The sequence below is a fragment of the Berghia stephanieae genome, chromosome 10 (assembly GCF_034508935.2).
Source record: "Berghia stephanieae isolate SIO BIC M18660-M18661 chromosome 10, UCSD_Bste_1.3, whole genome shotgun sequence".
NCBI lineage: Eukaryota > Metazoa > Mollusca > Gastropoda > Nudibranchia > Aeolidiidae > Berghia > Berghia stephanieae.
Window position 1 is genome coordinate 13,982,357 of NC_088369.1, and position 14,148 is coordinate 13,996,504.

The window sequence follows — 14,148 nt, forward strand, 5'->3', positions numbered from 1 at the left end:
CCCGAAAGGTACCGAGTTCGATCACCCGCCGCTGCGCTGTGTGGCCTTGAGCAAGCTATCTCGCCCTAGCTCAATTTGCGGCAATGCACTGCAGCTGACGCCTGGGTTATTCCAGTCTCCCCTTGGAATAGACCCAAGAGAATAATTTCCCCTATGGGATGAGTAAAGGGAATTTTTTTTTTTTAATTTTAAAAAGAAAAGAAAAAAGAACGAAATACCAAACATGGAACATTTCTGGCTCAAAACCCTTCTTCAATCAACAACAAAGACTATAAAAACATACATTCCTTTTTTTTTAAAAACAGACAAACGGCGGAGAAATATTTGGCACATCCATTCCATAAGTTAAGAAGATCTTGGATCTTTGATTCGAAGATCTTATTACTTACATATACAGGATATGTCATATTATTACTCTGTCGTTTATCTGGTTTTAAAGTAATGTATTTGTGCTTTTATTGCTTTTGTTGTTTGGCTGAAGAAGGGTTTTGAGCCCAAAACGTTCCATGTTTGGTATTTTGTTCTTTTTTTTAAGTTGTTATAGTCATTTTTGTTCATTACTTTTTTAAAGTCTGCAGCGTCTAAAAGCTTAGTATCGCTTAATGAAACAAATGATCACACTGGACACTGGTTGTGATAATGAACACAACTCACTAGTTGCTTTCTTTTGGGTGTTGTGACACAATTGGATTCAGTAGTCTGATGTCACGCCACCCGGCAACGGCGGCCATCTTGGCTTGGTTCTAAACAAAGAAAATCATTACTTTTTATTCTTCATGCTGACTAGAACTTTTCATATGCCTTGTGATCAGAATGTGTAAAAGTCAAAACATGATCAAATTGATGGGGTTTTTTTTCCTCTGGATACGCTTTTATGCTCGCCGGAGAAATATTTCATACGGCGTCCGCCATCGTTCTAATAGTTTAGAGCCAGTGTTACTAGGTTACCATACGTCATTAGGAAGGAAGTGACATTACGACTGTTGAAGAGTATTTTGGTCAGTGTCGGGTCGTTACCCTCGATAACTTATCGTCTGACGCTGAGACTTGAATTTTAACATAATTTTTAGATGAGTGCACAGCCTAGTAAGTTGTCGTTAGTAGTGCTCAAGGGAACAGATGATCCCATTGGTTCAACTATTGAATACAACTCGCTATTTAACTTTTTTTATGGTGATTGTCGCCTTGTACTTACTGTGACAGGATTTTTATTTTGGTCAGAGTCAGGCTATGAGTTTACGAGGTTACAGTCACACCAACACACACACACACCAATACAGACAATCACACACATGCATGCACTCACACAAACAAACACCAAGTAAACAAACAAATCATTAAATAATAAAATTAGACTTTAACTTTCACTGATTAACTAACTGAGCACAAACAACAGAGATGCCAAACCCAAGAATCAGAAATGTGGAATTTGGGAGGAAAAAATGGGAAACTTCCAAAAAAGATCCAGTGCAGTGCCTATTTTAAGACTAAAATTGAACTCCGTTCACAATGTGATGAAAAATACAAAAATCTTTTTAAAATTACATATATTTAGTAAGCCACCAATTTCCTCGTATCAATATGGGGTTAAGAGTAATTTGTACTATTAATACAAGGAAAACAGCAGCTTACCAAAAAGATCAACTAGTTTTTGGTAAATTTGTGTCCAGCTTTCACTGGATTCTAGCATGTCGAATTCCAGCATGCTCTGCTATACAACACACTGGAGCTGGGTGACCAAATTTATTGCTTACCTCCCATGAGCACCGAATTCCAGCATGCTCTGCTATACAACACACTGGAGCTGGGTGACCAAATTTATTGCTTACCTCCCATGAGCACCGGATTTCAGCATGCTCAGATTTTAGCACACATTTTAGCTTCTTCCAAGAGCATGCTAGAATACAGTCAGTACTGTATATTTCATATTGGCACCATTTTTATGTTTTAAAAAAATTGTTATTTTCGTAATAGTCGGCATCTCTGAATCAACCCCATTCTAACGGTGATGACATCATCCTATTCCAATCCTTCCATATGACCCTGACATCCTCAATGACCGTCTATCAGGGTCGGACATACAAATGGCATCTCTGAATCAACCCCATTCTGACGGTGATGACATCATCCTATTCCAATCCTCCCATAATACCCCAACATCCTCAATGACTGTCGGGGTCGGACATACAAATGGCATTCCGGGTCTCATCCTGGTGGTGTCGAATTCTACGTTTACAGACTGACTTGCGTAGTTTTAAGATGACCAGCAAGATGACAGGGATGATGAAGACCACTGAAAACGCCAGAAGGATGTACGTCACATGCAAATACTTGTCCTCATCAGATTCCGATTTGACGAAGGCACAGGAACTGAAATTATCTGAAAAATATTGTGGTTTAAAAATAAGGTTCAATAGTCTATTTCAGGTAATTTTGCTCAAGAGAAATTGTAAATTAACTCAGATGTTCTGATCAACAAATGAAAACAAAGGGCACAGAATAAATTCTGTTTCTGAACTGAGGTTTTCAGAGCTATGTGGTCTAGTGGTATGACTCGCTTTCGGATCGGAAGGTCCTGGGTTCGAGCCTCGCACGGCACATAGTTGAGTCCTTGGAGAAGACTCTTTACTCACGTTCTCTCACAGTACTCCGGCGTAAAATGAGGACCTGGTCATTAACAGTGTTGTCTCTGTCTGAAAAAAATTGAAATATCGCCTATCAGGCGCCATCTCCCGTCCTATATATGTTAAATGTTGAGACGGACAATAGCAATTGCTTGTTATCTTTCAGATAGGGCACTAGTCTATTGCAAAATACGTTCTGCCAAATCCAACAGACTCAGCTACCCATTCACTGCTGGGTGGACAGAGGGGAATCATCAAAAAATATCGACTGCACCGGGGATCGACCACGGTCCCTTTGTGTGTGAAGCGAGTGCTCTGCCAACTGAGCTATTGGGACCCCCAGAGAAAGAGAGTTGCCATAGATATATGTGATCCATGGTTTCAAAGCCAAAATATTTTGTCCTAGGTGCTGGAAATTGAAATAATGGCCGCAAATATGAACTTTGGGGTTAATTTCTGTTCAATTTCTTACATTGCCAAAACAAAGAGTTGGTAATTCCTATCATTTCAATTCTTCACTCGCTATAGGGCCCGGATTCATCACAGCATAACACCATTTTGAGACGATGGGTCACACACACACACACACACACACATACATGTATATAAATATATAAGTACATCATTCCTTCTTGCGTTTTCACTGGTCGTCATCACCCCTGTTATCTTATATATATATATACATATTATATATATATATATATTTATATATATATATATATATATATATATATATACAGTGCAACCCGATGTAACGACATCCGTTATAGCGACATTCCCTGTATAACGACATGGTACTCAGGCCCCATTTTATTTTACTATATATCATTAGTAATAAAAACCCCTCTATCACGACGTACATTTCAGCAAAACCCCTGTATAACGACATTTCTGGTCCGACAAACCTTGAAGGTGTTTGTCTACCATGAAATTGTTCGTAACTATTACAAGTGGTATCTTCCATTCTATGTATGTTGTCTACTCGTAATAAGCCCAGAGCTAGTTCTTATTGTAGCCAAGAAAACGCTTCTTTTTCAGCCAATCAATAGTCACATTTGTACAACACCGCAGCCAATCAGAAGGCTCGCCTTTCACCAATCAGAAGGCTCGCCTTTCACCCAATGAATGCCTGTGACAGGTCAACACTGGACTGTTTATAAATCCTTTGTCCACTCTCCATTCATTGCCGGTCCCAAGCCCGGATAAACTACAGAGGGAAAATGAAAAAGTATACATTCACTACACAAGACCCAAAACACCTCCTGATATACACACATAGGAAACTCTCTGTAACGACGTCCCTCTATAACGACACGTTTTCCCGGTCCCGACGATGTCGTTATATCGAGGTTGCACTGTATATATAAATAGAGAGAGAGAGAGAGAGAGAGAGAGAGAGAGAGAGAGAGAGAGAGAGAGAGAGAGAGAGAGAGAGACGAAGACAAAGAGAGAAACAGAGACAGAGAGAGAGAGAGACAGAGAGAGACAAAAACAGAGAGAGAGAGAGAGAGATAGAGACAGAGAGAGAGAGAGAGACAGAGACAGAGAGAGAGAGAGACGAAGACAAAGAGAGAAACAGAGACAGAGAGAGAAAAAAACAGAGAGAGACAGAGAGAGAGAGAGAGAGAGAGAGACAGAGAGAGAGAGACAGAGACAGAGAGAGAGAGAGAGAGAGAGAGAGAATATATTATTCATGATTAATTAATCAGGAATGGTGGGGGGGGGGAAACAATTCAATCCTTACAAGTCAGATTAAAACGTAAAGGCCCTTCTATGGTGGTGTCCAACAGTGTCTGAGTGGCATCTGGTAGGGGACACGAGGTCTGTGCAAACCCAATGCGTTTCTTGGCGCGGTCAAAGACCGTGTAGAATGCCTCCATGAAGATAGCCCCGAGCACGGTGCCCGTATTAGAGGTAATGAACCCATACTTGACGCATGAGATGTCTTTTCTTTCATTCTCAAAATTTGACACAGAACGGAGATAATGCTGAGGAGTAGAGAGATGAAAAAAAAAGTAGTCCTTCAGAGCTATGTGGTCTTGTGGTATGACAGTCACTTTCGGATCGGAAGGTCCTGGGTTCGACCCTTGCTCGGTTCATAATTGAGTCCTTGGAAAATGCTCCTTACTCACATTCTCTCGGGTGTAAGATGAGAACCTGGCCGTTAACAGCGTTGTCTGTGTCCGAAAAAATTGTAATATCGCCTAACTGGCATCATGTCCCATCCCACATGTTAAGTGTTGCTGTTGGCCAGAGGACGTGTGTAAAGCGCTTTGAGCACGTTTAATAGATATTGCGCTATATAAAAAGCTCAATTTTTTAATATATTTTTTTTTGTATAAGGCCCATGGAGCTAGAGTTTATCCCAGTTTCTATAGCATTAAACAAACAATAGTAATTGCTTGCTACCCTATTAATCGGATGCTATTTTCCTGGCAGCAATAGGGTACCTGAGTCTGTTAGATCAACAGACAAGCCTGTCTGATTAACGTTATACAAGCATGGATAATCTCTGGATCCATTGGATAGATATTAATTAATAGAACGTCCTTCAAAGACGGATAACCCATGACATTAAATGGACAATAGGTAGTTCGAAAATGACGTCACTCAGCTCTTTGTTATTGTTTTTGCCATCCGCGTACATGAGTAATGCTCACTGAGCTGTATTAACCCCACTATAAACGTTCATGGATACACACAGTTTTGTGTGTTGGTCCGTTATACTTCCGGATGGCAATGTTATGAGCTTCTTAGCCAAGCGCAGACCTGCCAACTTGAAATGTAAAAAAATCATAGTTTTCAGAGAGAAGAAATAGAAGACACTATAATTAACTTTACAAATTAATATTTTACATTTATCAGTATTAAATATGTCTTCAAAACCCTGAATAGATGCTTTGTGGCACCAAAGTTTTCTTTTTATCACATTGTAATGAATCAAAAATGTCTATTTATTTCTATTGTTGAAGCCAAAAATTCGTATTTTTACGATTTTTTCGCAGTAGTAGGCAGGTCTGCAAGCGCATACTATCTATAGTCATTGCTACCGATTGGAGAGAAAACTAATCTATCAGAAAGATATAACACAGGGTTGCCAATTCAGGAGGCAAAAATTTATTGAACTTTTACTTTTAGGCAAACACACAGACCGACCTCTTTCTGAGTGCTGAACTCCAGTAGTAAAAAGACTTTATGTACTTCCTTTTTTCCGTTTTGCGGGTGATTGGAAAATATACTGAGGGTTTATAACATACTGCGGCTATGTGGTCTAGTGGTATGACACTCGCTTTCGGATCGGAAGGTCCTGGGTTCGAGCCTCGCACTCAGCGCATAGTTGGGTCCTTGGAAAAGGCTCTTTACTCACATTCTCTCACCGTACTCAGGTGTAAAATGAGTACCTGGCCGTTAACAGCGTTGTCTTTGTCCGAAAAATTGTAACATCACCTAACATGCGTTATGTCCCGTTCTACAAGTTAAATGTTTATGTTGACCAGGGACCTCTTGAGCACGTTTAGTGGATATTGCGCTATATAAAAAAAGCTCCAAAAAACAAAAAAAAATTAATTCCATAAATATTCGGAAAATTGGCTACCTTGATAACAGGCCTAGCTACCCAATCAATGCTAGATTTTAGCCTTCAAAAATATCTTGTCCGTCTATCTAATGTATACAACAGAGCAGCATAAATAGTCATTATGATGGCCTTGGCTGCCTTAACCCGAAGTAGTAGAATATGGACAGCGTGGAGCGAGGGATGGAGGGGGGGGGGAGATAGAAATAATCACAACACCCCCACCTTGGAATCGATCCAAGAGTCGTTTTGAGTGAGAAGTGAGTGCTCTATCAACTGAGCAATCAGGACTCCCAGTTTAGACAACTGTGCAATGCCCTTATCCAATTCGCTGACTCCCACAAATTAAATTCCCTTTATTCATCCCATAGGGGAAATTTGTCTTCAGGGAAAGACTGGAATAACCCAGGTGTCAACCGCAGTGCAGTGCTGCAAATTGAGCTAGGACGAGGTGACTTGCTCAATGCCACACAACGCAGGGGCAGGTGATCGAGCTCGGTACCTTCCGGGTACGACGCAAAGACCGTACCGCTGAGCCACGCTGCCCCTAAATATGGAATTTCTAGTTTGGATCAATTTACAATCTACATCTTATTATTTGTTAGATCTTTGTGAGTCTATATCGTCTTGTGGTATGACAATCGCTTTCGGATCGGAACATCCTGGGTTCAAGCTTCGGCCGGCACATAGTTGAGTCCTGGAAAAGGCTCTTCACTCACTTTCTCTCATCGTACTCAGGTGTAAAATGAGTACCTGGCCGTTAACAGCGTTGTCTCTGTTGGAAAAAAATTGTAATATCGCCTAACAGGCTTCATGTCTACATATTACGTGTTGCTGTTGGTCAGGGACCCCTTGTAAAGCACTTTGAGCACGGTTAGAGGATATTGCGCTGTATAAAAACTCAATTTTTTTTTTTTTTTTAAATATTATAATAAAGTAGTCCTTCAGAGCCAGGGTTTGTCACAGTTTTTTATAGCGTGAAACGCACAATAACATGTGCTTGCAACCCTTTTGACAGGACATTTGTCTATTGCAAGTACCTTTATATTATCCTTAGTACTTCTGAGCCATCAGCCCGTGGAGCCGGAGCTCATTTCCATTTCTGTAGAGTAAAATGGAAAAGTACTTTCTGCCAGATCTAACTGATCCAGCTACCAAATCACTCCTGAATGGACAGAAGGTTCCATTTCACCCTAGAACTATAACAGTCCCATTGCATGTGAAGTGAGAGCTCTACCAACTGAGTTATTGGGAGCCCCCATACTACAATTAAAAGCAGACAAAACCAGAGTTGACCTACCTGAGGAGAGAGGTCCATACGGAATGCTGTGTTTTCCGAGCTCATCAAGTAGAAAGAAATGACAGGGAAAGCAAGGAAGGCCAGCGTCACGTCCTCGTAACACATCAAGTCCTGGCCGTCAAAGAAGGCCTGACGAGGGGCGACCACTACTGGGTGGAGCTGGCATGTCAAACGCATTGATGGAAACGGTTAGTTGTTACGATAGATCACGACTGATAAAAACAATGACCTTTTCAAAAAAATCTATAATAATAATAATAATAATAATAATAATAATAATAATAATAATAATAATAATAATAATAATAATAATAATAATAATAATAATAATAATAATAATAATAATAATTATTATTATTATTAATTATAATAATCATAATTATATTATAATAATCATAGTATAATGATGATACTGATGATGATGATTCTGATGATGCTGATGAGGAGAAGGAGGAGGAGGAGGAGGAGAAGCAGAAGAAGAAGAAGAAGAAGAAGAAGAAGAAGAAGAAGAAGAAGAAGAAGAAGAAGAAGAAGAAGAAGAAGAAGAAGAAGAAGAAGAAGAAGAAGAAGAAGAAAGAAGAAGAAGAAGAAGAAGAAGAAGAAGAAGAAGAAGAAGAAGAAGAAGAAGAAGAAGAAGAAGAAGAAGAAGAAGAAGAAGAAGAAGACACACCCACGAATTACGTGCCTGAGCGAGCCTTTACTCACGCTATAGGTCAGGGTGACCTCAGGGTCAAGCGGTCAATCCTGCAGGTAAAGCTGCATACAATGCATTAAGTTCCAAAAACATATAAATTGAGTAACGACGTTTCCTGTTTTCAGTCTACTACCACTCCTCTTCTAGATTCACAACATATTTTTCAAAGCTTGGATATAACTGCATTTTTCTCGTTTGATATTTGTGTCTGGATTTCATTATTCTGCTGTGATTAGTTCTTTAGTTATTTACATCTGAAAAACTCAATGAATAAAATCAATTACAGGAGCTATTTACTTTTTTTAAAAATTAATATTAAAATTTTGACACGACCAATTTTTTAAAAAGTGATATGGGCGCATTTAACATTCTCTGGGCTTTCTAATGATTAAAACTATTTTATGGAGTTGTCTTTTAATATTTTATAATATTTTTTTTTCTTGCAATGCACATACAGGTAAAATGGATCACACTTTAGAGACCCACTTGAAATCTTTAAACGAACTTTGTAGAGTATGTGGTAATACAGCACTCACTCAAAAAGAAAAAAAACGTAATCGCAAAAGATTACTGTGTAATGATTTCAAATGTGAAATACTTTTGTTATTTGATATTGACATTGGAAAAGACTTAGAAACAACACATTCAAAAGTGATATGTTACAAATGTGTAAAAAGAATAAAAAACATGAAAGTATATAAAGGAGAACAGTTTTTAATAAACTCCCGGACTATTGTAAAGAGCAGTCAGCATTTGTGGACAGATTTTGTCCCCAGTGACATTACAATGTGCAATGTGTGCAAAACATATACAAACATACGAGTCGGCTGCATTAAAGATAGGCAATGTAGTGACATTCAAACCTTAGAAACAACGCAAGACACAAATTCTTCACACTCCACAGAAATCACCACAGAAATCACAATAGACAATGTTAGCATCTCAACAATTGATCTAACTAAAGATACTGACACCAGCATAAGGACAGACGACATAATGTTCACATCGACTCCTAAAAAAAGCAAACCACAGACAAAAGACTTTGCGACATCCCCCATCTTCAAAGCAGACACACAGGAAACAACGCAGTCAGACGAAAAGACCCATACAGATTTTGTCAAGCAAAAACTATCCGAATCAAAAGACAACATAATCAAGTTAAAAACAAAAGGACAACCATTATATCTCATGAAAATCCCAAAGCACAGAACTTCATCTTCACATGTCACATCTCCCACACGAAGAAAACGTTCAAAGGCACTAACAGTCATAAGAAAGCATATAGCAGGTACATCATCACAAGCATTACAAACACAACAATCACATGAATTAAGAAAGAACCCACTTCCAACACGGCGAAACATTTGCCAAACTGCAGGCATCATAAACAACACAAACATTCCAACTTTGTCTGCCTTGGCGATGAAAGAGACAGTGGGATTGACGTGGTCACAGGAGAGGACATTGCGACAATTTTTAAGACAAGGCGGGATAAAAATTCCAAATGAACACGCACAACGACATCTGATGAAGACACTGACAGACGACGACTTAGAAATTAAAAGAAAACCATTTACTGATTCAAGTGGAAAAGCTGTCGAAACACCCATGGTGAAATTAAAATGCCTTACAGATTTTGTTACCAAAATGCTTGACAAACTTGAAAACGAATTAACTTGGTATAACGGGGCCATCCCTAGTAATGAAATCTGGATCAAAGTCGGTGGTGACCACGGTAAAGGCAGTTTTAAACTCAGCATGGCCATAATAAATAGAGAAAATCCAAATTCTAAATACAATCATATTATGGTTGCAATGGCAAGGACTAGGGATTCTAGGGAAAATTTAGAACTTTTTTTTGAAGACATTAAAAGACAGCTGTATGACTTGAATCTTTTTAAATGGAAAGGGAAAAAAGTTAGGTTGTTTCTGTTTGGTGATTATGACTTTTTAACAAAAATGAATGGTCTTTCAGGTGCTTGTGGTGCATACCCATGTCTGTGGTGTTTTGTAAAGAAAAGAGACATACAAAATTTACAAATAGAAAATACACAATTACGAAATTGGTCTCTTCTTCATCGTGATTACAATAGGTTTTTAGAACACGGAAAGGGCTTGAAGAAAAATGCACACTCATACAATAACAGTATCCACCCACCCATTCTTGACATTCCATTACACAGAATATGTCCGCCATATCTACACTGTTTGTTAGGCATCACATTAAGACATCACAAGTTACTCGAAAGTAGTGTGGACAAACTAGATCGTTTATTGTTTGATGAAGTAAATAATGAAAATAAAGAAATTAAAATATTTCAAAAGTACGGAAAAAACTGGCAGAGATATATAGATTTAACAAATAAATTAAATGATCACACTTCTTACTTGTTACTTGCCGATTTAGAAGATGAAAAGAAGGAATGGAGAAGAAAATTAGAAGCAATAGAGAATGAGCTTTCATCATTACAAAAAGAGGAACTCACAGAAAGATGTGGACCCGTATGCATCACCCTTGATGATATTCTGAAAACAAATGCAATCACCCCACAATTTTACCACAGTAGAAGTTTTATCGGAAACCATTGTCATAAATATTTAAAGAACAAAGTATACCAACAACTCACTGACAATATTACAAAAATTACAGCATCTTACACCACAGACACCGGCATTCTTGACTTCGCACATGATATAAGAGAGGTTTTTGATCACATCAACGATGCATTTAGTGAGGTACATGAATTAGTTTCACACACAAAACCAATCAAAACTGATGATCTACAACACATTCAGGGTTCCATAAATCATTATATGGCCAGTTATTTCCCTGAAAAACTTCTCCCAAAACATCACATACTTGAGAAGCACTGCGCCCCTTTCATTGACAAATACAGATTTGGATTAGGGCTTTTAGGGGAACAGGGAGGAGAGGCATTACATTCTACAATAGGTAAAATCGAGAAAAGAACAGTTTCAATGAGGGACGAATCAGCACAATTACAGACAATAATGACGACCAGTCTTCTTCAAGTTACCCCTGACTTACAGTCTCATGTACCAGAAAAGAAGATAAGATTAGACAAGAACGACAGAAAATGACCAACTAAATTATCAGGAAACAATACAGGACAGTTTACAACGTATAAGACAGGTAGAGACACCTAAACAATTTGAAGTTATAATGAGACTTTTGACTGAAATAAAAGTGACATAATAGAGCAGGAATTTGGATTCAAACCCTCCCTCTCCTGAGAATCGTGTTTTTCCCTCATTTTAGTCTTCTCTCTCTCTCTCTCTCTCTCTCTCTCTCTCTCTCTCTCTCTCTCTCTCTCTCTCTCTCTCTCTCTCTCTCTCTCTCTCTCTCTCTCTCTCTCTCTCTCTCTCTCTCTCTCTCTCCTCTCCCTTTCTCTACGTCTTGAAAAAACGATGCTAATACAACTCAGATACCTACATACACTCAGGCCGACAGACAGTTGTGCAGTCATACACATACACACATAAGTCAGATATATATAATTTACGCTTTGTACAAATGTACGATTGTGGTTTATGTTTAAAACTACCACGGAGTTTGGAATTATCTATGTTTTCTGTTTTTTAAACTATGAGAAAAGATTGTCTTCATTGTGTACTTCGGTGACTTTTACGAAACAATTACTGTATCCCAAATATAAATGGCTATTACTATGGAATGATTGACAAGTCCATTTAGAGACGACGTAAGTAAATTCTCATAATGTTTGTCTTTAAATTGAACCAATTTTTATTGCATTAGATTGTGTCGTGTTTTTTGCAATTTGGGGGTAAAGTTAAAAATAAGTTAATTATTTCTCAAAATATTAGTAATTTATAATTAACAATAACTTCCTTTCAACTAACACTATGAAAATCAAATTTATATCATTATACCAATTATTTTCTAACTATTTTCTTTCTGTAAATTTCTTTGCGTTCATGACCATATTAAACTTGGGATAGCGGGTTTACAAAGTAAACAAACACGCGTAATGACTGTGAGTAACAATCATTCAACAGGTAATTGTTACCGTGACCCCGAGGTCACGCCCCCACAAAGGAGAAGGGGGCTGACTGGGTGGTAAGGCATGCGGTCAGGTTGAGTTCACTGAACAACTAAAGGCACGGCTTTTCGTTTCCGTGAAGAAGAAGAAGAAGAAGAAGAAGAAGAAAAAGAAGAAGAAGAAGAAGAAGAAGAAGAAGAAGAAGAAGAAGAAGAAGAAGAAGAAGAAGAAGAAGAAGAAGAAGAAGAAGAAGAAGAAGAAGAAGAAGAAGACCTAGAACAAAAATAACAAGAACAAGAACAAGAAGAATAAGAACAACAACAACAATGCAAGAAAAAAGGAAAAAGAAGGATTTATAATGTATAGAGCATCATTCTCCACCTAACGTAGTTAATGGCTATTTACACGACATGGTTGAAAGAAAATTAAATGTTACAATTGCAGATGATCTATTAAGTTATGTCGATGCCAAAGAGACATGAAGGATACATATATATATATATGTGTGTGTGTGTGTGTGTGTGTGTGTGTGTGTGTGTGTGTTTGAAATACATTGTATATATACAAGTAAATATTGAGTATCAAGTTACTCTAAAATATTCTGTCATTTACATATCTTATCTTATCTTACAAAAGTCTTAATAGGAATTATCCTTTAAATGCCTTATACAATAGTTTATAATTACAGAATCTCATATAGCTAGTATTGTATCATTCACAGACAGTTTTACACAACTTTAAATGTCAGGAAAAATGTATCAATCGAAAAATACAATCAAAGAATACTGGTAATTGAAAACGGGTCAAGATTGAATGAATCATAAATGTACAAAGTTCATAGTACAATGAAATATTAATACATACTTACCCCAACATTCTCTAGAATTTTCTTCTGCACAGCACGGAAGACGGTGTCTGGCAGCCGTATAGAGGTGGTGCCGGAATCTACAATGGTTTTATCCATGTTGTACTGAGGATTGAATGAAATATCATTGTCAAATAAAAACACTATACAAGTAGGAGTAGCCCTTCAGAGCCATCGGGCCCGTGGATCCAGAGTTTATCCCTGTAACAGTATTAGTTTAGTTAATCATCTTAAAATTATCTGGCCAACAAACCTTTATGGCAACATAAGAAATAAACAATAAACAATTTTCTGTTTCTCTCTCAATGTCGATGACTCCTGTTATTCTATTCAATTAATCAATCCCAAAGATAATCAACACATCTTTACAATCCCGATCCAGCTACCCAATCACTGCTGGGTACACAGAGGGGGGGTCAGAAAAAATCTCATCTGCACCCGGAATCGATTGCGGCCCCTTTGCTTGTTGTGAAGCACAAGTAGGCTATCGACTGAGCTATCCATTCTCTCTCCCCCCCCCACCAAATTAAAACCAAAAAAAAACCCAAAAAAACATAAAACTAAAGGTGCTTGATAGTTATAGTAATAGTAATAGGCTACTGGTACTGTGTGAAATGGAAATCTGATTCCATTTGGAGATAAATGAAACATTGGGAAGCGCATTGATCATAATAAATCTGTGGAAATGCACTATATATTTTGTTATTATTTTAATTTTTTTACGTCCTTTCACAACGGCACCATAAAATCCCGTCGCTTTGGCATTCCATGAAGGAATATAGATAATCCATCAAATAGGATGTCTGATGTCAACAGGAATCACCCATGTTGTTCAAGTGAGAAAATTGGTGGGTTAATAATCTTGCCCATGGAAAAAAACAAAAGTGCCTGAAGCGTGGCTCGAACCTGGGACCTTCCGCATCACAGTGCAATGCCTTAACCACTTGGCCACTTCGCTCCCTATATATATGGTTATAATATTTATATATCTATTTATTGAAGTGAGTCGGTTAAAATGGCAATAAAATTTGGAGGGTAAATGCGACACACATATCAAAACAAAACATAA

At 38.0% G+C, this 14,148-nt stretch overlaps 1 protein-coding gene across 4 annotated transcripts in view; it reads right to left on the reverse strand.

Moving 5' to 3' along the window:
* Nucleotides 1-516: 516 nt before the first annotated feature.
* Nucleotides 517-14,148, reverse strand: part of LOC144980599 (beta-secretase 1-like) — a 29,231-nt gene continuing 15,599 nt past the window's right edge. For all 4 annotated transcript variants that reach the window (XM_078928275.1, XM_078928279.1, XM_078928277.1 and 1 more), the window contains exons 7-10: nucleotides 13,083-13,184; nucleotides 7,499-7,657; nucleotides 4,369-4,612; nucleotides 517-2,380 (exon numbers count right to left, since the gene is read on the reverse strand). In XM_078928275.1, the coding sequence (XP_078784401.1) occupies nucleotides 2,163-2,380; nucleotides 4,369-4,612; nucleotides 7,499-7,657; nucleotides 13,083-13,184 (723 nt within the window). In that variant the 3' untranslated portion in view covers nucleotides 517-2,162. The remainder of the gene's footprint in view (nucleotides 2,381-4,368; nucleotides 4,613-7,498; nucleotides 7,658-13,082; nucleotides 13,185-14,148) is intronic.